The sequence below is a fragment of the Bos indicus genome, chromosome 8 (genome assembly GCF_029378745.1).
Source record: "Bos indicus isolate NIAB-ARS_2022 breed Sahiwal x Tharparkar chromosome 8, NIAB-ARS_B.indTharparkar_mat_pri_1.0, whole genome shotgun sequence".
Taxonomy (NCBI): Eukaryota; Metazoa; Chordata; class Mammalia; order Artiodactyla; family Bovidae; genus Bos; species Bos indicus.
Genome location: NC_091767.1, coordinates 39,330,243 through 39,353,662, shown reverse-complemented (window position 1 = coordinate 39,353,662; position 23,420 = coordinate 39,330,243). Strand labels below are relative to the sequence as shown.

At 34.5% G+C, this 23,420-nt stretch overlaps 1 protein-coding gene across 4 annotated transcripts in view; it reads left to right on the top strand.

The window, feature by feature from the left end:
- Positions 1 to 23,420, top strand: part of JAK2 (Janus kinase 2) — a 118,366-nt gene that overhangs the window by 86,168 nt on the left and 8,778 nt on the right. For 3 of the 4 annotated variants that reach the window (XR_011568038.1, XM_019965993.2, XM_019965994.2), the window contains exons 10-22: positions 2,382 to 2,493; positions 4,342 to 4,528; positions 5,195 to 5,322; positions 8,427 to 8,561; positions 9,684 to 9,771; positions 10,669 to 10,796; positions 11,729 to 11,867; positions 13,513 to 13,664; positions 13,818 to 13,968; positions 14,666 to 14,802; positions 18,551 to 18,740; positions 19,347 to 19,471; positions 19,879 to 20,051. Coding sequence is in view for 3 of the 4 variants with exons in the window: in XM_019965993.2 (XP_019821552.1) it covers positions 2,382 to 2,493; positions 4,342 to 4,528; positions 5,195 to 5,322; positions 8,427 to 8,561; positions 9,684 to 9,771; positions 10,669 to 10,796; positions 11,729 to 11,867; positions 13,513 to 13,664; positions 13,818 to 13,968; positions 14,666 to 14,802; positions 18,551 to 18,740; positions 19,347 to 19,471; positions 19,879 to 20,051 (1,845 nt within the window). In the remaining variant the exon portion in view is untranslated. Of the gene's footprint in view, positions 1 to 2,381; positions 2,494 to 4,341; positions 4,529 to 5,194; positions 5,323 to 8,426; positions 8,562 to 9,683; positions 9,772 to 10,668; positions 10,797 to 11,728; positions 11,868 to 13,512; positions 13,665 to 13,817; positions 13,969 to 14,665; positions 14,803 to 18,550; positions 18,741 to 19,346; positions 19,472 to 19,878; positions 20,052 to 20,683; positions 23,157 to 23,420 lie in introns of those variants that run through there. The other variant, XM_070794581.1, reaches the window with a different exon arrangement.

Genomic DNA, 23,420 nt, shown 5'->3' with positions numbered 1-23,420 from the left:
ATCTCATCCTCTGTGTTCCCCTTTTCCTCCTGCCCCCAATCCCTCCCAGCATCAGAGTCTTTTCCAATGAGTCAACTCTTCGCATGAGGTGGCCAAAGTATTGGAGTTTCAGCTTTAGCATCAGTCCTTCCAATGAACACCCAGGACTGATCTTCTTTAGAATGGACTGGTTGGATCTCCTTGTGTTTAATTAATTCTTCGGTATTAATTTTTTAAAACCGTCCTATTTATGTTTCATTAATTTGGAAATAATGTGGAGGAGCCACAATGCAAAATTTGATAATCATCCTTATTTTTGAATAATCCAACACCTTCTACTGAAAGCTTTGAACACAAACTGTATCTGATGTCCATCTTTCTAGACTAGTGCTCTGCAGTATGTGATGGAAATGAAATGTTCTATATCTGTGCTCTTTAGTAATTGCTACTAGCCACATGTGGCTATTTAATATTTAGAATGTTTCTACTGCAACCAAGGAACTGAATTTTTAATTTAATTTTAATAGCTTTACAGTTGACCCTTGAATAACACAGTATGTTAATCCACATATAACTTATAGTCAGTCCTCCATATCTGTGGTTCCTTGATATCCTTGAGTTCAAACAACCACAGACCAAGCAGTAGTATAATCTTTACTACTGAAAAATACCTGCATATACGTGGACCCTTGCAGTTCAAACCCACACTGTTCAAGGGTCAACTGTGAAGAGCTTCATGTGGCTACTAGCCAACATATTGACCCACACAGTTGTAGACCTTACTTTAGCACTAGATAAAACCAGCTATCATGAACATCTGTTCACCCCAAGTAGAAGTTATCTCTCAACCAGAATGTGTTTTATGATTGGCACCAGGTTTGAAGGCGGAGAAGGCCAGTGGCACCCCATTCCAGTACTCTTGCCTGGAAAATCCATGTACCGAGGAGCCTGGTAGGCTGCAGTCCGTGGGATCCCTATGAGTCAGACACGACTGAGCAACTTCACTTTCACTTTTCACTTTCATGCATTGGAGGAGGAAATGGCAACCCACTCCAGTGTTCTTGCCTGGAGAATCCCAGGGACGGCGGAGCCTGGTGGGCTGCCGTCTATGGGGTCTCACAGAGTCTGACGCGACTGAAGCGACTCAGCAGCAGCAGCAGCAGGTTTGAAGGATTTGAGCAGAAGAAACAATCTGGGATTTTGAGCATATGTTTTTTACCTTAGTGGAAGTATTAGTTGCTCAGTTGTGTCTGACTCTGCTACCTCATGGACTGTGTCCCTCCAGGCTCTTCTGTCCATGGGATTCTCCAGGCAAGAATACTGGAGGGATTGCCATTCCCTTCTCCAGGAGATCTTCCCAACCCAGGGATCAAACCCGGGTCTTCTGCATTGCAGGCAGATTCTTCACAGTCTGAGCCACTGAAGAAGCTTTTTTACCTTAACCTATCTTTAAATATTTGAGAAATCAGGTCCTGACTGAAATTCAAGACTGATTTGACCTATACCTAATGTCTGTTTAAGAAGTATGATTGTGAGAATTCCCTGGTGATCCAGTGGTTCTGTCTCCGTGCTTCCACTGCAGGGGGCATGGGTTTGATCCTTGATCAGGGAACTAAGATCCCACATGCTACTCAATACAGCCAAAAAAGAAGTATGGTTACTATGAAAAAGTTGCATTATTTGAACATTCTGTAATTTACATATTCAGTATTTTGAAAACTCCTGCCATTCATTCATTCATTCATTACCCATTTTTTCATTTATTTGTAGAACATTTACTAAGTACCTGATATGTATCAGGTGCTGGTTTATATATGAGAAATACAGTGATAAGTAAAACAGAGATAATTCTTGCTTTCATGTAGATTACATTTCTTTCAATATATACAGCTTCAGTTAAACATATAGCAAATTTTAAAAAATTAGTAGTCTTTGTTGCTTGCCATTGGTCTTCTATTAGACTTTGATATTATATTAAATATTAAATATACTCATAAATTTTTATATTAGTAATGGCTGTGATGGAAGAGACAAGTGTTTTATGATACACTGTTTGTATAGTTAAATGAAGTTTTGAGTACGGTTTTTAAAATACTAAATTTGAAATTGGAAGGCAGAAAAGTCAAAGGAATGAGTTGTGTTCTTTATGATTTTGTATGTCTTATGATACCTTATGTTTTTAAAGCAATATAATTGCTCCTTGAATCAATGTGAACTTATTGCAGAATGGCTTGGTACTTAAGTATTTTTCCTTGCAAGATTATTGGTAAAAGTATAAAGTAGAGGAGACTTATAAAAATTCTTAGAGTTTTAGATTTGACTTTTGATCTTTTAGATGACACTTTGGTTGTAATGTCATGGTTCTTACTACATTATCATTCAAATTATTTCTTTACCTTTAGAATGGATTTTGCTATCAGTAAACTGAAGAAAACAGGTAATCAGACTGGACTCTATGTACTTCGATGCAGTCCTAAGGACTTTAATAAATATTTTCTGACTTTTGCTGTTGAGGTTAGTATGACATAATTAATGGTAATATGTTTATTTAGTGCATGTAATTCCCCTTTGATAATATCTACTGTATTTCCTTTTTAATGCTCCAAATGATAGTTCTGGATATGATAACTAGCAATTAAGTAAGCTTAATTTACCTCAGGAATTCTTTATAAATAAACAAAATATAACTCCTAGGATTTAATGTTAAAAATTATTTGTAATATCTTAGTATCTTTTTATCTGGATTTTTTTGTTTGAGTATTACCAGTATGTCTGATTTCATCACATCTTTTGAAGTCTCTTTTGTCACAAAAATGGAAACCTTTACCAAAACGTGTAGAACAAAACAAATTAGAAGTAAACTTTCATTTTACTGGTAACGGTTATAGAATTAGAGCAAAATAGGGTAATAACAAAGAAAAAGACATTGTACTTTTAACTGGTGGTTTTTCCAATATTAAGAATAATGATCTACAATGTACACTTTAAGTGTAATACTGTAATGAAATCTCACTGTTAATACAGACCATTTTGGATCTCAACTAAAATTATTTATTGTGCAAAATTATATAAGATATACTATCACTTATAAAGCAATTTCATGGTATAAATCTTGAGAAACTTTATAGCTGCTTCCAAAATTTATCATACTTTTTAAAAGTAGAGACTATAAGAATTGTGTTATTATTTTAATTTTTATAAAAAACAATCATATTTAACATATGTAAAGTGGATTAATTGTCCATGAAAATATAGAAAGTAGGTTGCTCCATGACTTTAACATTGTAAAATACTGATAGTCTATCCTAATTCACAGTCTATTATATTCAATTATCAAATCAAAATGTGTATATTTTTATGTTTACTGTATTAGTCTAGTGTAATATGAGGGCTGTATATTAGGGAGCATATGATATAACCCTGCTTAAGAAATTTATCTTTTTGTAAAACAAAAATGAAGTATACCAAAAAATATTAAATTGAGCATTGTTTATTATACAACATTATCCAGTGTAAGCAAATAAGACAATAAGAGAAGGTTTACAATGATTAAAATAGGTCCTTTAGGGTAGGAAGGACTTGAGACTGACCAGAGATGAGTTGATTTTATAAAAAATGATTGTAAGTTGATTGAATATGTTTTTGGCAGATTGAATATGTTTAAAAATAGATGGATGAGAAGTACAGCACATAAGACAAACATTGAAAAACTGAATATTATCAGAATTGCCATATTAGAGATAATTATACAAATACTGTAATGGCACAGAGAAACAGGTCATCACCTTTGCCTGTGGAATGGAGTAAGTGTTGTTAGGGAGGACCTCACAGAAAAAGTGAAATTAAACTGAGTTTTAAGAATTAAAGACATTGCTCAAAAGGAAAGGATGTACATTCTACAGAGAGATAGCACTTACAGTTTTCAAGGCATAAAATGGCATGGCATTTGCTTTAAATTTTGTAAGCCACTCAATAAGCTAAAACATGGATTATATGTTGAGAGTGGCAGGAGTTAAGGTTGGAGATGGAGGCAGAAGCCAACTCATGGAAGGCCTATTGTGCTAAAATCGTTTTATACTATGTCTTGTAAATGTGGAAGGTTCTTAAGGATGCTATTATTATTGTTTACTATTATTGCTTTCTTCCTTGCCTTTCAATAAGCCACATTTATAGACTAGGCAGTTGCAATTAGATGCCTTTTTGAGGCATCTAACACCTTGGTCACCTTATGCTGATACTACGTTAGGATTCATGGTTCAAGTGTTCTGTTGGTTGTTTTTGTGATATCCTTTTTGTCACAGTAATCACTATGATGTCCATTGTGATTTTTCCTCCCCTTTCTTTATAATTAAACTTACATAGCGAGAAAATGTTATTGAATATAAGCACTGTTTGATTACCAAAAATGAGAATGGAGAATACAACCTCAGTGGTACTAAGAAGAACTTCAGTAATCTTAAAGATCTTCTGAATTGCTACCAGATGGAAACTGTTCGCTCAGACAGTATAATTTTCCAGTTTACTAAATGCTGTCCCCCAAAGCCAAAAGGTAAAATAGTTTTCTAGTTATTTTTAAAATACTGGTCTTGGGTGTTGTATTTGGTGGGCGATATCTTTGGTATACTGATTTCACAAGAAACAGGAGAGAAAAAGCTCCAAAAACAATGAATTTTTTCCTCATATGTTGTACAAGCATCCTCTAATAGAATTGTTCAGTTTGGTTTGGGTTGTCTATAAGTGACTTAAAATTGTATAATGCTAAAATTTATTTTAAGAAATAATAATTTCATAGGATCAATAAGCTACTTATTTATTGAACTGAAAGACCTCACAACCAAATTCTCATGTTATTCTGAATAAATACTTTTAGATCCTTTTAGAATCTTAATTTCTTTTCAATTATCTTTTAAAATGAAAATAGTAAGATTAGAAACCTCTTGAGATAACAGGCATATTAAAATTCCTGAAAAATTGTACTAGTTAAGAAAATGATTATAATTTTGCATATAATAACTGGTTAGAGTACATCAGACTTCAATGAAAAAACTCCTAAAATAGTTTTCCATGGAAAAATAAAAAGGAACAATAAGAGGCTGTTAAGCATTTCTTTTATATAGGACACATTTTATTTTATTCCTTTAGAGCAATTTATATTCTCAGTGTGTTTTGATTTTATGTATTTTTTTTTCATTCATTCTATCCTTTTTTTAAACAGACAAATCAAACCTTCTAGTCTTCAGAACCAATGGTATTTCTGATGTACCAACCTCACCAACTTTACAAAGGCATAATAATGTGAACCAAATGGTGTTCCACAAAATTAGAAATGAAGATTTGGTATTTGTAAGTCAATGGATGCTGATTATTGTCTTTCTGTCTTTTTAAAACAACTGTTTTTGTCTTTTTAAACAAATGTTCTTCATTTTCTACCCCGCATTCATTCACATGACATTTAGAACTATTTTATTATAACCTATGTTATAAAAATTTTATAGCAGTTCAGATACTTTCATTTCCTGTGAATGTGTGATACCAAATGAGTTAATTATTTTAAGAATTGAATTGTATTCTCTTTTGAGAAATTTTTAAAAAATTAAAAATTAAAAGTCTTCTGAAAAAGTATCTTAATTCTCAGGTTCTCAAGAAAGTAAGGGAAATTCAAAGAAGGTACTGAAAACAGTAGTAACACATAAGAGCTCATGTTTGGCCACAGGACATTTTGGGAAATTAGGATTATTCTCACTAATCAAGAGAACTAAGAGAGAAAAGCAGTACCAAAAAAGGGCCAAGTCTTGAGTTCTATACAAGACAAGGAGTTAAAAGTAAGGCTATCTGTGAATAAAGCCAGGATTCTTAAGTAAATGGATCCTCAGTGAAACAGTATATGGATTGTGAAAAATTTATCCACTAGCAAAAAGAGAAAAAGAATGTTGTCTGTTTTAGTTGTGCTCTTAAGTTAGGAAAAAGTTCATCCTGAGAATTTGTAATTATAAACTTTTGAATTAAAGTTTATACCACCTGCATGGTTTGAGAAACCCTAAGCCAATAAATTGAAGAACTAAAGAACCTCTTGATGAAAGTGAAAGAGGAGAGTGAAAAAGTTGGCTTAAAGCTCAACATTCAGAAAACTAAGATCATGGCATCCAGTCCCATCACTTCATGGCGAATAGATGGTGAAACAATGGAAACAGTGGCTGACTTTATTTTTCTGGGCTCCAAAATCACTGCAGATGGTGACTGCAGCCATGAAATTAACAGATGCTTACTCCTTGAAAGGAAAGTTATGACCAACCTGCTGCTGCTGCTAAAAGTGAAACTGAAGTCGCTCAGTTGTGCCCAACTGTTAGCGACCCCATGGACTGCAGCCTACTAGGCTCCTCCGTCCATGGGATTTTCTAGGCAAGAGTACTGGAGTGGAGTGCCATTGCCTTCTCCATATGACCAACCTAGACAGCATATTCAAAAGCAGAGACATTACTTTGCCAACAAAGGTTCGTCTAGTCAAGGCTATGGTTTTTCCAGTGGTCATGTATGGATGTGAGAGTTGGACTGTGAAGAAAGCTGAGCACAGAAGAATTGATGCTTTTGAACTGTGGCGTGGGAGAAGACTCTTAAGAGTCCCTTGGCCTGCAAGGAGATCCAGCCAGTCCATCCTAAAGGAGATCAGTCCTGGGTGTTCATTGGAAAGACTGATGTTGAAGCTGAAACTCCAATACTTTGGCCACCTGATGCGAAGAGCTGACTCATTGGAAAAGACCCTGATGCTGGGAAAGATTGAAGGCAGGAGGAGAAGGGGACAACAGAGGATGAGATGGTTGGATGGCATCACTGACACGATGGACATGGGTTTGGGTGGACTCCGGGAGTTGGTGATGGACAGGGAAGCCTGGCATGTTGCAGTTCATGGAGTCGCAAAGAGTTGGACCCAACTGAGCTACTGAACTGAACTGAACCCAATAAATTAAATTAAAATAATAGGTGGTACTCCTTTAGTAACACCTTGTGGTGGTCGTCAAAAGCAAATATAAAATCTTTCTGGAAGGATATCCTCTTAATGTAGGCCACCTAAGATTCCCACAGATAAAATGACTCCAAACATGAGCTTTAAGCTGAAAATTTAAAAACATATGGAGAAGTAGTAATCCAAGATTAAGCAAGAATCAGCAGACCAACAGGCATCAAAATTATATCTAAGAGCTTCATAGACTTTTCAGATAGAAGCTATAAAGTACACATTTATATGTTTAAACATTAAAAAGGAGTTGAAAACAAGGGAAAAACCCAAGATAGTATCAACATAGCCCAAAAAGATTTGGGGGAAAAAGTACAGAAGTGGAAAATATACTCATTGACATTTAAAAAGGGACAAAGTAAAAGGCAGATTATTCATAGTTGAAGAGAGAACTACTGAATTGAAAGATCTGAAAATCATTTAAATGCTGCAGATAGGGAGAGAGAAATGGAAATTATGAAAGAGAGCTTAAGGGACATGAAAAGTAGAATGAGAAAGACCAAACTGATATCTGAATTCCTTAAGGAAACAATAGATAGAATTATTCAGAATTACAAAGATATGAATCTTATGTGAGTAACAAGAAGCAGGGAGTTGCTAGGTAACCTGACTAACATTGCAAAACTAATAATAATAGAGTGCAGGCAGCCCTGCTTCAGATTGCAGGCTTTCAATTATTCTGCAAGGGTATATAGGAAGCACTAGTAATAGTAGTAATAGCTAACACTTAATTCAGCATTTACTCTGTTGTGGACTGCACTAAGTGCTATTGTGTATTTTTTCATTTATTGTTCATGAGAGTTCTTTGGAAAAATAATCATTATCCCCATTCTTCAGATGAGGATACCAAGATATTCTTTCTTTCTATTCTTTCTGCAGTATAGAAAGATTAAATGGCCTGTACAAGGTCACACAAATAGTAAGTAGTAATAAAGAACAGGTCAGACATTCTGCACTATCAGGAAAGGCAAGCAAGGAAAGAGACTCACATGCAAATAAATGTAGGTAACACTGACATTATAAAAAGTGTTAAAATTGATAATTATACCTAATTTAGGGCATTTAAGAACAGGGTGAAATCAAATTACACTTTGTTCTTTAATCTTTGTTTTCTGTGTTTTATTACTATGAAGAAAGCAGAATATAATTAATATGGAGTCTCAAATCCAGATTTGGTTTGTAAAGGAAATATTTGCTCATGAATTTTTTTTTTTTTTTTAATTTTAATTTTATTTTCTTTTTAAACTTTACATAATTGTATTAGTTTTGCCAAATATCAGAATGAATCCATCACAGGTATACATGTGCTCCCCATCCTGAACCCTCCTCCCTCCTCCCTCCCCATACCATAACTCTTGTCATTGGACATATTTCCTAATTCCCACATCGTCCTCCATTCTTATTCATGCTTTCCTCTTTTTTTTTTTGGTTAAAGAATGAAAGCCTTGGCCAAGGAACTTTTACAAAAATTTTTAAAGGTATAAGAAGAGAAATAGGAGACTATGGTCAGCTGCATGAAACAGAAGTTCTTTTAAAAGTTCTGGATAAAGCACATAGAAACTATTCAGAGGTTTGTATATTCTTTATATAATTCATGTAGTTTATGATAGTTAAAATATGCTCTCATACACACAAAACACATTGATTCATGTGGCTTTTCAAATTATAATTTTTAAAAGTATATTTATCAAAGACCTTTCTGAGGATGCATTCTGTTGGGGCTAAAAACTAACAGAATTTTTTCATTGTAACTAATTTCCAAACTAATTTTTAAGTGTGGTGTTAAGTGTTTGATTACATCTTTGCATATATAATACTAAGGCAGTTGGTTTTAAAGTTAGCTCCCCAGAGCTTCCTGGGTTCCACAGGTTTCCTCTGTAATTTAATCTACTTTTTAAAAAAGTTTGAAGGGCAGTGTACTGAGGAACACTGTGTAGGTGAAATGTGGATGGATACCTCTGGGCATCATCTGAAGATGCTAGCCAGCAGAAATCCTGCTGCCAGTTGCCAGAGTCTTTAGCACAGTAATATATCACCAAACATGATGTAACATACATTTATGAACTTAAAATGTCTTAAAAGAAGTTAGTAAAAGATAATGTGAAACATACAAGCCAAAGAGTTGTTATAATCCAGAACTCCACAGTGTTGGTGATTGTGATCGTCAACAACCATACCCCGAAGTTCTAGGCAAAGTTTAGTTGAGTTAGAGTGATATTATCTGCCAGTCTCCTGACATAGGTGTTAGACTGTTTTATCTGCCAAGTCATCATTCTTAATTCTTTAGGAAGTGTTAATTGAAGCTCCCATCCATGTTTACTGCAGTTGCACATCACTGTCTCTGGTGTATGCAGCTGTATATATCTCTGTTCTCCACTCTGGCTGCTGTGGGTCTAAGACTGTTTATTTTGCATCATTCACATTGCCCTGTATCACGATTGGTCTTTCTCATTGCTCTTTCCTTAAACTAAGCTTAAATCAGGGGTTTCTTGGAAATGAACTCTAACATCAAGGTTGATGGAAGTTGCAAATCTAAAGGGACCAAAGCACATTGTAGTCTTGTATATAGTCCTGCTGAGAATAGAAGTTCATTTTTCTAATGAAAAATTAGAGTATCTTTCTGAACTGTGAATGCTTATAGACATGAAAGGTAATTCTTTTGCAACTTTTAATTTTTTTTTCTTTTCCTTAGTCTTTCTTTGAAGCAGCAAGCATGATGAGCCAGCTTTCTCACAAACATCTGATTTTAAATTATGGAGTATGTGTCTGTGGAGAGGAGAGTAAGTAAAACCACCAGCTTCCTTTCTGTTAATGTTATGTCTTTCAAAACATCCATTTTTATTTATATAGAAAATTTAATTTTAGGATCATAGTTGGCTATCAGTATAACTATAACAAATTAAATATTGTTGAAACACAAAACACTGTATTTCTTTTTTTTATTTATTAATATTTCCCATACTTTTTCATTTAGGGGAAAAGGAGAATATACTTCCTTACAAAGTTTGAAAACAGTGTTTTAGAGCATATAATCCCAGTTCTTTTGGTTTTATACTTATTTCATTGACTCTGTGATGCATTTTTTTCACATTAAAAGTATCTGAATGTGATATAATTGATGGTATTTCATAATTGACAATTTAAAAAATTTTGTAGTCCATAGTAATGGGACATAGGACAGTCAGTGGCTCATTGAAACTCCGAGATCTTTTTTTTTTTAATACTAATGTAAATTTCTCTGCAGTAAATTCTTTATTATTGATGTATGGATTATTCTCCAAATTAACCATGGGCAGCAAAACTTTCATAACATTTGTTTTAGTCACCCAGCAAGATCCAAAGGCGACTTTTGTCACCAAAAATTGTTATATACATATGAAAACTAATTTTAATATTAGTTGAAGCAGAGTCATAATTTGAGATTCATTCTATATATGATATTGTGTTTATATATAATTATTTAGACTTCTGCCTCTTACTGTTGTGAATAAACTAAAACTCCAAAATGCAGTAGTATATACCTGTTATGCTTTCTTTAAATTATTGAATTTCATGTAATTTAATTTCTTTACCTATAATACTCACATATAACTATAAATATATTTATAAAAGTTTAAAATTATATATATTTTCATTGTATTATATTTTAGCCTTATTATTATTATATTTTAATGCAGATATTCTGGTTCAGGAATTTGTAAAATTTGGATCACTAGATACGTATCTGAAAAAGAATAAAAATTCTATAAATATATTATGGAAACTTGAAGTGGCTAAACAGTTGGCATGGGCCATGCATTTTCTAGTAAGTAGTATATTCTTTTGTCAACTTACTATTTTACATTATGAAGCTGTGTGAAAGGATCTTGACCTGGGAACAAGAAATAAGTCTATAGATGCTGAGTTATTTAAAATAATCTGTGTCAGTTGGGGAAAGGGATTATTTTAGGTGTATATTTATGTGAAATAAATTTTGAAACAAGTAGTATTGTCATTCCATCAGTCTCTTAGAACTGCTGAAGGATAATCTGTAGTTTGTGTACCTTGGCTTTAAAGAATTGAATGAAAAATTATCCAAAAAAAAAAAAAAAAGAGCTATGGACAACATAAAAATCCTGTAGAAAGTCTCTTGTTACGATATTTGTAGGTAATTGGAAATTATGTCCACTGAGAAAGTAATATTGTCAGAAAAGCAAAATACTGGAGGGCCATCCAGTGATCAGATTCTTCAGAGTGCACCTTCTGAACAGAAACAATATTTCTTGTGTCAGCTGCTATCTACAAATACATACAGTTTAAAATCTCAAGATTCATAAAGTGAACTGGCATAAAGTAATTTTAAAAAATATTAATTTTTCGGAGACTTCCCTGGCAGTCCAGTGGTTAAGACTTAGCATTTCCAAGCAGGGGGTACAGGTCCAATCTTTGGTCAGGATGCTAAGATCCCATATGCCGCCGAGTGTGGCAAAAAATAAATTAATAATTAAATAAGATAGCCTATAAAATTATAAAAGTAAGTATTTGTTTCATCATGGGTATAGATTATTGTTTTGTTTAAAATGTAAAATAGGAAGCACAGTGCTGCTATAACATTTCCTTTTATCTTCTCAAAGTGTACCTCCAAATTAATGTTTACTTAATTTTTGTTTTTTAAATCCACTTGCGGGCCCTGGACATACTAAGTGCTCAAATATTTGTGGGTTAATATTTGAATGTTTATGCAATTAATTTTAATAGGAAGAAAAAACCCTTATTCATGGGAATGTGTGCGCCAAAAATATTCTTCTTATCAGAGAAGAAGACAGGAAGACAGGAAATCCTCCTTTCATCAAACTTAGTGATCCTGGCATTAGTATTACAGTTTTGCCAAAAGACAGTAAGTTCAACAGGAATCAAATTTAACTTTATTAACCTTTGCTTGGAAAGAGGTATAAAAATCATGCTGTTAATTTTTCTCAAACACTATTTTATTGACATATTCTTGCTTAATAAATTTAGTTACCATTTTCAGCAACCTAAATTATAGTTACATCTTAGACTCTTGTCTATTTGTCCTTTCTTACGTTTCCGTGAACTGTAAAGTGATTTTTTGAAGCAGTTTTAATCCCTAATTAAGTATGAAATGTCAGGTTTTATCCAATTTTATTGTGGAATTTTTTAATATCAGTCTTTGAATCACAAGTAAATTTTCTAAATTTTTATTCTCTTTAATCATTAAATAAAAATTTGAGAAGAAGTATTTCTAGTTTGAAATTTTTATTTTGTTTAATTATTCAGCTAATTATGACTTCTTTTACTTTTCTTTTGTGTCGGTAACATCCTTAACAAAATTAAAAATTTCAGTCAAAGAGGAGTGTTTTTTTGGTCCAAATAGTGTTGTAATTGTGTTTCATTGAACTAGCTAATTTCTCTAATTGAATGCTCTACATTTAGAATCCAGATTTATCAACTTTTGTACATTGATGCGTGGTTTCTTTTTGGAGCTAATAGTAGTTGAACTCTGTACCCTTATATGACAGTGAGGACAGGGACTATAGGGCAGAAAATGTTATAGGAATTTAGATCTGATACTTGGGGATTTTACCCTTTGGAGTGGAATGTGAAGAAAGAGAATATATATTTGTATGAAGGAGAAAAGGACTCTGTACTCTTAAAATCTCTTAATTATACATCAGAAATATTCACATTGCTTTACCAAAATATAGCAAAAGATGCAACAGTTTATCATTCTTATTTATTTATTTACTTATTTACATACCTATTTACTTATATATATCTATCTTCTATCATTCTGTCTATGCCAGAATACCAGAGGGTAAAGTTAAAGTGTTCCCTCCTTTTGTGAATATCATTTTTCTGATGGGATCAAAGACATCAAAAAATTAACTTGGAAGATTTCATGGTCTGGGCAGAACCTATGTATATCAATATTGTGCCAAGAATATCTTGGTATAATTTAATCATTCATTTGCCTATTGGCCCTTGTTTTTCATTTGCAGGTTAGAATAGTGACTACTATTGAGTCATTAGTACAGATTGAAATGATGTTAACATTACCTTTATTGTTTATACATTGTTAAGAAGTAAAAAATATATCAAGAAGCAATTTGGGAAAAAATGTACGGGGGAAAAAAATATTGTGAATGCATAGCTATTAGGAAAGGTTAGAGAGAACGGGGCAATAGTTGAAACACTACGGTTTAATGTAAAATTTAGTCGATCCAGGATTCATTGTACAGTAACTAATTCTGTGCTATTAACAAATTGTATAACTTTGGGCAAATTATTCAATCATTATGGGTCTTAACGTTGACATTGTTAAAGCTGAGATATTGAATTAGGTGATCTCAGAGGTCCCTTCTGGCCCTTAAGCATGTGTATATGCATGAACATACCCCCGCCCCCAAGCAAATTAAAATGATTTGATTATTCCAATTTGTGTGAAATTATTAACATATATAAGAATTGTTTTATTAAGGGAGTTATTTAAGCATTTTTTTTTTTTAACTATCATTTAAAAGTCCTGCAGGAGAGAATACCATGGGTACCACCTGAATGCATTGAAAATCCTAAAAATCTAAACCTGGCAACAGACAAATGGAGTTTTGGTACCACATTGTGGGAAATCTGCAGTGGAGGAGATAAGCCTCTGAGTGCTTTGGATTCTCAAAGAGTAAGTTTATATAAACAGTGAAGTTGTAATTATTTTGTGATTCCTAATATTTCTTTCACATTATTTGATATTCTTTGGCCAATTTTATGTTAAAAAAAAAAAGTTTACATGGCCTTTATAATTTATTCTCAACATGTGGTTCTTTAATTATAGAAACTACAGTTTTATGAAGATAGGCACCAGCTTCCTGCGCCAAAGTGGACAGAATTAGCAAATCTTATTAATAATTGCATGGATTATGAACCAGATTTTAGGCCTTCTTTCAGAGCCATTATAAGAGATCTTAATAGTTTGTTTACTCCAGGTATGTACTGTTGGAACAATCTTAATGATGTATTTAATAAATCCTTACTAATTTTGTAATCCCCCTCTGGGAAGTTCCCTGATGTCTTTTAGACCCTCTTAATTTCTTACATTCATATGACTTTTTCTACCTTATACATATTCTAGTCTCATTGATTGTGAAGTATTTTCATAAAATGCTTTTACCCTTTTAATAATCTCAATTTAGTTTGCTATTTAATTAGTACACTGAGAAGCTTATTTGATTTTTTTATAAACAATTCTTTGTTTTTTAAACTAGCTCTCACATATAGCTGATTAATTTTCTAAATATGAAGTAGATTTTTGTTTGTCCTCTCCTCCTTAAAAAACTTAGCTAAATATACCTGTGTCTGACCCATAAATATTTTCTGTTCCAATACTGCTTGTTCTTCTTGCCACAAAAATCGGCATACTAACTTACTTTATAAATATTAAAATTGCCTATTTTGGAAAGTATTCATTTATCCTTTGCAAAAATCTTTACCAAAAACCTGTCCAATTATGAGTTATAATTCAAGGCTTCCATTAACAGTCTAAACGTTCAGAGTTGCCTTGTATCAATTTGTATTTAGTGTTTCTAACTCATTATGATTATTTTGGTCAGCCTGAATAAGAATAATTTTAACCCAGAGAATGGATTTGCCAGATTATGTTAGAAATGTTATTTATTTCTCCAGATTATGAACTATTAACAGAAAATGACATGTTACCAAATATGAGAATAGGTGCCCTAGGATTTTCTGGTGCTTTTGAAGACCGAGACCCTACACAATTTGAAGAAAGACACTTGAAATTTCTACAGCAACTTGGCAAGGTAAAGTGTCAGAAGATTTTTAAATAATTGAAGTGTAATCATAAAACATTTTATTTAGGGGAGAAAAGACTTAAGAGACTCTCTAAAGTTCACTTTCCACAGAGTTTTAGAGTGTTTGTATAACCAGCAAGTACCTACTACATAACACAAGAAACTCTGCTCAATATTTTATAACAACCTAAATGAGAAAAGAATTTGAAAAAAGAACAGATACGTGTATATGTATAACTGAATCACTTTGCTCTACACCTAAAACTAGCACAGCATTATTAATCAACTATACTTCAATATAAGATAAAAAGGTTTTAAAAGGTGTCTATAGAAAAAAGGCTTAGTTTTCAGGTTTTGGGGAAATGCTGTGTTGAATAGCTGTCTTTACTGAAAAACTTGTTGGAACCTTTAACATGTACTGTGCATTGAACATTTTCAAAAGGAGGATAAATTAAGCTATATTTTTCCCAATTAATTTGACCATGAGATTCTTTCTTGGTAGAGGGCACTTTAGTTATGAGATAGAGAAAAGAACAATTAATAAGCCTTTCCACCTGCCTCCTTTTTTAGTCACCTAAGGGAGAAATAATTAATCTGCTTGCTCATTCAGAGTCCAGATGTTGACTGGAGAAGGCATGTTTACTAGCAGACAGTTTCTCTCTTCTGAAAGGTAACACAGTCAGGCATAGCCTACATTTTAGGCTGGTAAAAAAGTTATTGTAGTTTCAGACCGTGAATTTTAAGCCATTAGAACTAGGCTCAAACACATCTTTATTAATCAAAATAGGAACCATTACAATCAGCACATTTTTGCCAATGAGAAATAAGTTTGTTTATTCCTGTAGCATAAAAATCTGTGCTTCAGGATTTGACTGACTTTTGGAATGCATTTTCCCTGCAAAAAATCGTTGAGATGCTTGAAGAAGTGGTAGTCAGTTGGCGAGATGTCAGCTGAATATGGAGAATGAGGCCGAACTTCGTAGAGCGGTTCATTCAGCTTTTGAAGCATTTGTTGTGTCCTGTGTGGTTGAGTGTTGTCATGGAGAAGAATTGGGGTTCTTTCTGTTGACTAGTGCTGGCTTCAAGCATTGCAGTTTTAGGTGTATCTCATCGATTTGCTGGGCATACTTCTCAGATGGAATGGTTTCGCCAGGGTTCAGAAAACTATAGTGGATCAGACAGGCAGCAGATCACCAAACAGTGATCATGACCTTTTTTGTCAAAACCTTTTACCAAACCTCCCAAAGTTCAGCTTTGGGAAGTGCTTTGGAGCTTCTTCTCAGTGCAGCCACTGAGCTGGTTGTAGAGAATACACTTTTCATTGCATGTCACAATCAGATCGAGAAATGGTTCATTGTTGCATAGAATAAAAGAAGACAACACTTTGAAATGATGATTTTTTTGATTTGTGGTTAGCTCATGAGGCACCCAGCTTTTTCACCTTTCCAGTTTGCTTCAAATGTTGAATGACCATAGAATGTTCTTTTTTTTTTTTTTAATTTAATTTAATTTTTTTTTTTAACTTTACAATATTGTATTAGTTTTGCCAAATATCGAAATGAATCTGCCACAGGTTTGGCAACTTTTTGTGTACTTGTAAGAGGATCAGCTTTGATCATCCTCTGAATTGGTTGTTGTCAACTTCCAATGGCCAGCCACTGTGCTCCTCATCTTCAACACTTTCAACTCCTTTGCAAAACTTCTTGAACCACCACTGCACTATACATTTGTTAGCAGTTCCTGGGCCAAATGCATTGTTGATGTTGCAAATTGTCTCCTCTGCTTTATGACCTATTTTGAATTGCTCAAATTTGTTTTTTGTCTAACATCATTTCCCTAGTCTAAAATAAATATAAATTAAACAACAAGTAATAAGTCATTAGCAAAATTCCATAAAGCGAGAAATGTGCATTAAAATAATATATAGTATAATCATATTTGTTTAAGAATGTATTCCAATATCAAAAAGCAGAGTTCAGTGCAAAACCCACAAATACTTTTGCACCAACATATATTTTAAGTAAGATAGAAAAGGCTTACTTCTTAGTAGGTCCAATCATAGTGGTAAGCCCTCATTCTTCCTCTAAGCTTGGTAGTATAGGGTTCTGTACCATGTGGCCTTATGAACTGGATTTTTGGCATGGACACAATGTGAAGGCCTCACTTAGGTATTGAATCTAAACTAAATGTTCTGATCCAGTTTTGCCAGAGCTAAACATTGGGGGCTATATTATACATTGGCTTAGTTTTATTAATACTTTGATGTCATCCTTTGTAAAATATTCTTGAGAATGTTTCAGAGAGTGTAGCAATGACAAAAATAAGTCTAGGTATTTGGTATATTCATCATCTATTGCTCTGCAACAAATTACCCTAAAACTTAACAGCTGAAAAAAAGACCAAAAAACATCATTAGGTGAGTCAAGAATATAGGAGCAACTTAGCTGGATGATTCTAGTGCAGGGTCTCTCAAAAGACTGCAGCCAAGGTGCCAGCCAGGTCTTGCAGTTTCATTTGAAAGCTTAACTAGGGAAAGACTTACTTTCAAGCTTGTCATATGGCTATTGATAGGCCTCAGAATATCTGCTTCCTAGCTCACTTACATGGGCCTCTCCACAGGCTGCCTCACAACATGGTTGCTGAGAGCAAACACCCAAGATTAAAGCCATAGACTTTTTATATCCTTATCTCAGGTGTGGCATCTTCTCACTCTTGCCATATTCTGTTCACTGTCAGTTCAGTTCAGTCGCTCAGTCATGTCCAACTCTACGTGACCCCATGGACTGCAGCACGCCAGGCTTCCCTGTCCATCACCAACTCCCAGAGCTTGCTCAAAATCATGTCCATCAGTCAGTCTAACCATCTCATCCTCTGTCGTCCCCTTCTCCTCCTGCCTTCAGTCTTTCACTCTCTTTCACTTTCAGTCAATGTTCAGTATAAATGAGTTTATAGCCTACACTCAAAGGAAGGGGATTTTAAAAGAGCTTGAATATCAGAATGTAGAGAATATTAGGAGATAATTACAGAAGCTACCAATGACACAGCATGACCTTGGCTTAAGCAGCAGACATTTTTTTTCTCAAAGTTCTTGAGATAAGTCTTAAGATCAAGGTTCCAGTAGGGTTCAAGTTCTGGTGAAGGCTCTCTTCTTAGCTTGCCACATGGCAACTTTCTCACTGTGTCCTCATGCGGCAGAGAGCACTGGTGTGTCTTCCTCTTCTTGTAATGGCACTAGCCTTCAGGATGAAGGCCTCACTCTTATGACCTTATTTAACCTTTACGACCTCTTCAGAGGCCCTGTCTCCACCACATTGGGGTTAGAGCTTTATCATACAAATTTGAGGGGATGGGACATGGACATTCAGTCCATAACAGACCCTTATTCTATACAGCTCACTGACAGTGATATCAATGTCTATATTGTGAAAAAGAAAAGTTCTTCCTGGAAGTTAGTGACAGAAATTTAGAAATTCCCTGGCATGTCCTTTGGCTTATCTTAAAAAATAATGTTTATGTTTTGTTATAATGCCTTTTTGAAGTTATTTATATTTCAGCCTCTAATTCCTTTTGGAGAAATTAAATATTTAGGCTTACTATCCACCTACTAAAATATTATCTCCTTTTTCTGAAAGTTGTTTAATGTGAGTTTAGAGATACATCTTCTAATTCTAGCTGCTGAAATTGACTGTATAATCATAATTAGTAATTTTCTAGAAAACTTGAGATTTGTATCTTAATGTGATATGTGCTGTTTAAGGGTAATTTTGGGAGTGTGGAGATGTGCCGGTATGACCCTCTACAAGACAATACTGGGGAGGTGGTGGCTGTGAAAAAGCTCCAGCACAGTACTGAAGAGCACCTCAGAGACTTCGAAAGAGAAATTGAAATCCTTAAATCCTTGCAGCATGACAACATTGTAAAGTACAAAGGAGTCTGCTACAGTGCTGGTATGTTGCCCATTGATACTTTTTTTGAACTTAGGATATGTCTTTGGCATACTGGGTAATAGAAACACGTGATGTCCCAAGATCTGAACTTAAAATATTCCAGTGTCCAGAGAAGGAAACATTATGTATGACTGGAGATTGTGTTTGGTGTTGGGCTGTAACTACAAGAAATCCTTGATTACTTGGCTGATCATTCTTTTCAGTGAGGATGGTGGTTACCATTTTTGCTTTAGCGTACCAAGGGAATATCATTTCTAAAGAAAGAAATTGTTCATATTTTCTATGAAAATATTATTTTTTAATTAGATCCTTTTTATTCAGTATAGATGAAGAGAAAGTAAGTTTTCTCATCAGCTTATTTTGATTTGCATAAATGGTTACAGGAGATTAAAACATAAGTATTTCTAAAACTTTATGTTCAGACCATTTTGATTCAGAAAGTTAGTGTTCCTAAATACCACATGACCTTTAATTTATAATCAGGTTTTGTCATCTTAGACTCAGATTTTATATCTCTTTAGGTCATTCATACACAGTTATGTTATATTAGTTCATCAATAAAACATGACAGAATAAAACATTATGTTCTCATTTGTGTGTTAATAGGCCGGCATAATCTAAGATTAATTATGGAGTATTTACCATATGGAAGTTTACGAGACTATCTCCAAAAACATAAAGAACGGATAGATCATAAAAAACTTCTGCAATACACATCTCAGATATGCAAGGTACCTAATATCATGGCTATTTGTTGTAAATGAAAAGAGTTTGTGTTTAGTTGCTCAGTCATGTCTGACTCTTTTGGGACCCCATGAACTATAGCCCGCCAGACTCCTTTGTTCATGGGTTTCTCTAGGCAAGATTATTGGAGTGGGTAGCCATTCCCTTCTCCAGGAGATCTTCCTGAACCAAGGATTGTACCTAGGTCTCCTGTATCACAGGTGGATTCTTTACCATCTTAGCCACAGGGAAGCCCAAATAAAGAGAATACGTTGAAGTAATTATTAAGAAATAATATATTTTTTTCTATTTTCTCTAGAATTTTCCTTAGATAATTAAGGGAGTAGGTAACCAGAAGACTAAATTGTTTATGTTTATTAAGCTGGCTGAAAGAAAAATGTTATTTTATCCATAGGGGATGGAATATCTTGGTACAAAAAGATATATCCACAGGGATCTGGCAACAAGGAATATATTAGTGGAGAATGAAAACAGAGTTAAAATAGGAGATTTTGGATTAACCAAAGTCTTGCCACAAGACAAAGAGTACTACAAAGTGAAAGAGCCTGGTGAAAGTCCCATATTCTGGTGAGTATGTTTTAGTACCATACAATAAAGTTTTAGAGCACAAACTTCAAGCTTTATTTTTATTTTTAGTAGTTTATCATTTATATATTTATAATAATAATCAATGAAGTTGATTGATGTTTTCCACTCCCTATGTTTTCCACTGGGAATTTTATGGTTTTGGGTTAAACATTCAAGTTTTTAATCTGTTTTGATGTTAATTTTTATATGTGGTGTAAGATAATGGTCTAATTTCATTCTTTTGCATGTATCTCTGCAATTTTCTCAACACCATTTATTGAAGAACTGTCCTTTCTCCATGCTACCTCCAGCTTTGTTCTTCTTTATCAAGGTTGTTCCCTTTCTCAAAGGATCTTTTGTAGTTTCATACAAACTTTAGAATTTTTTCTAGTTCTGTGGAGTTTTGATAAGAATTGCATTAGATCTGTAGATTGCTCTGAGTGCTGTTGTTGTTCAGTAGCCATGTTGTGTCAGACTCTTTGCGACCCCGTGGACTGTAGCACACCAGGCCTCCCTGTCCTTCACCATCTGTCCCGGAGTTTCCCCAAGTTCATGTCGATTGTATCAGTGATGCCATCCAGCTATCTCATCCTCTGATGCCCTCTTCTCCTTCTGCCCTCAATCTTTCCTAGCTTCAGGGACTTTTCCAATGAGTCAGCTGTTCGCATCAGGTGACCAAAATACTAGAGCTTCAGCTTCAGCCTCAGTCCTTCCAGTGAGTATTCAAAGTTGATTGATTTTTGCTTTAAGATTGACTGGTTTGTTCTCCTTGCTGTCCACGGGACTCACAAGAGTCTTCTCCAGCACCACAGTTTGAAAGCATCAATTCTTTGGTGCTCTACCTTCCTTATGGTCCAGTTCTCACATCCATACATGACTACTGGAAAGACCATAGCCTTGACTATACGGACCTTAGTCAGCAAACTGATGTCCTTCCTTTTTAATATACTGTCTAGGTTTGTTATAGCTTTCTTCGAAGAAGCAAGCATCTTCTAATTTCATGGCTGCAGTCACCATCTGCAGTGATTTTAGAGCCCAAGAAGAGGAAATCTGTCACTGCTTCCACCTTTTCCCCTGCTCTATTTGCCATGAAGTGATGGGATCAGATGCTGTGATCTTGGTTTTATAATACTGAGTTTTAAGCCAGCTTCTTCATTCTCCTCTTTAGAGGTTCTTTAGTTCCTCTTTGCTTTCTGCCACTAAAGTGGTATCATCTGCATATCTGAATTTGTTGATATTTCTCCCGGCAGTCTTGATTACAGCTTGTAACTCATCCAGCCCAGCATTTCGCATAATGTGCTCTGTGTATAAGTTAAATAAACAGGGTGACAATAAACAGCCTTTTCATACTCCTCTCTCAATTTTGAACCAGTCAGTTATTCCATATAAGGTTCTAGCTGTTGCTTGTTGGCCAGCATACATGTTTCTCAGGATGGTAAGATGGTCTGGTATTACCATCTCTTTAAGAATTTTCCAGATTTTTGTGATCCACACTGTCACAGACTTTAGCGTAGTCAGTGAAACAGGTAGATATTTTTCTGGAATTGCCTTGATCCATTGAATGTTGGCAACTTGATCTCCAAGTTGTTCTTGCTTGAACATCTGGAAGTTCTCGGTTCATGTAGTGCTGAAGCCTAGGTTAGGGGATTTTGAGCATAACCTTACTAGCATGGGAAATGAGTTCAATTGTCTGGTAGTTTTAGCATTCTTTAGTACTCTGCTTCTTGGAAATTGGGATGAAGATCAACTTTTTCCTGTCCCGTGGCCACTGCTGAGTTTTTCAAAGTTGCTGACATATTGAGTGCAGCACTTTAATAGTTATCTAGGTTGGTCATAGCTTTTCTTCCAAAGAGCAAGCATCTTTTAATACCATGGCTGCAGTCACCATCCAGTGATTTTGGAGCCTAAGAAAATAAAATCTGTCACTGTTTCCATTGTTCCACTATCTATTTGCCATGAAGTGATGGGACCAGATGCCATGATCTTAGTTTTCTGAATGTTGAGTTTTAAGCCAGCTTTTTACTCTCCTCTTTCACCTTCATCAAGAGGCTCTTCAGTTCCTCTTCACTTTCTGCCATTTTCAGTCTTTATTTCTGCCCTCGTCTTTGTTCTTTCCCTCCTTCTAATAACTTTGGACTTTGATCTTCTTTTTCTGGTTACTTTAGGTGTAAATTCAGATTGTTAGATTTTTCTTGTTTCTTGAGGTAGGTCTGTATTGTTATGAGCTTCCTTCCTAGAACTACTTTTGGTGCATTCAGTAGATTTTGGTGTGCTTTATTTCTGTTTTCATTTGTCTTTGGATGTTATTTTTCTCTTTTGATTTCTCCATTGACCTACTAGTTGTTTAGTAGCATGTTTATTTTTAAAAGTTTATGTTTATTACTTTTGGCTGCACTGGATCTTTGTTGCTGTGCTCCAGCTTTCTCTAGTTGTGGCTAGCAGGGCCTGTTTTCTAATTGCAGTGCCCTGGCTTCTGTTGCAGTGGCTTCTCTTGTTGGATAGCATGGGCTCTAGGGTGTGCAGGCTTCAGTAGTTGTACAGGGGCTCAGTGGCTGTAGAGCATGGACTCAGTAGTTGTGGCACATGGGCTTAGTTGTCTCGTGGCATGTGCAATCTTCCCAGATGAGGAATTGAACCAGTAAGCAAGGTGGATTCTTAACCACTGGACCACCAGGGAAGCCCCAGCATGTTGTTTAATCTTCATATTTTTGTGGTTTTCCAATTTTCTTATCGTGATCTCTGATTTCATACCATTATACTTGGAAAAGATGGTTGATATGATTTCAGTCTTCTTGAATTATTGAGACAACTCGTGGCTTAATATGTGATCTGTCTTGGAATATTCCATGTGCACCTTAGAAGAATGAGTATTCTGTACATAGCTTTGAACTCCATCTCACCTAGTATGTCATTTAAGGCCAGCTGTTTCCTTATTGATTTTTCTGTAAATGATCTATCCACTGCTGTAAGTGGGGTGTTAAAGTCCCCTACTGTTGTTATTGTATTGTTTTTAATTTCTCCCTTTAGGTCTGATAATATTTGCTTTATATATTTTGGTGCTCCTATATATGTATAAATGTGTATTTATAAATATATTTTCCCTTCCATCTAGTCTGTGTGTGTCTTTACTTCTGAAATGAATCTCTTTTATGTATACATAGATACATACACACATGATGCAATTGTATGTACATACACATACAAGGGCATACTACTTAGCCTTAAAAAATAATGAAATTTTGTCATTTGCAACAACATGGATGAATTTAGAGGGTCAGACAGAGAAAGATAAATACTGTATGATATCACTTATATTTGGGATCAAAAATACAACAAACTAGTGAATATAACAAAAAAGCAGACTCACAG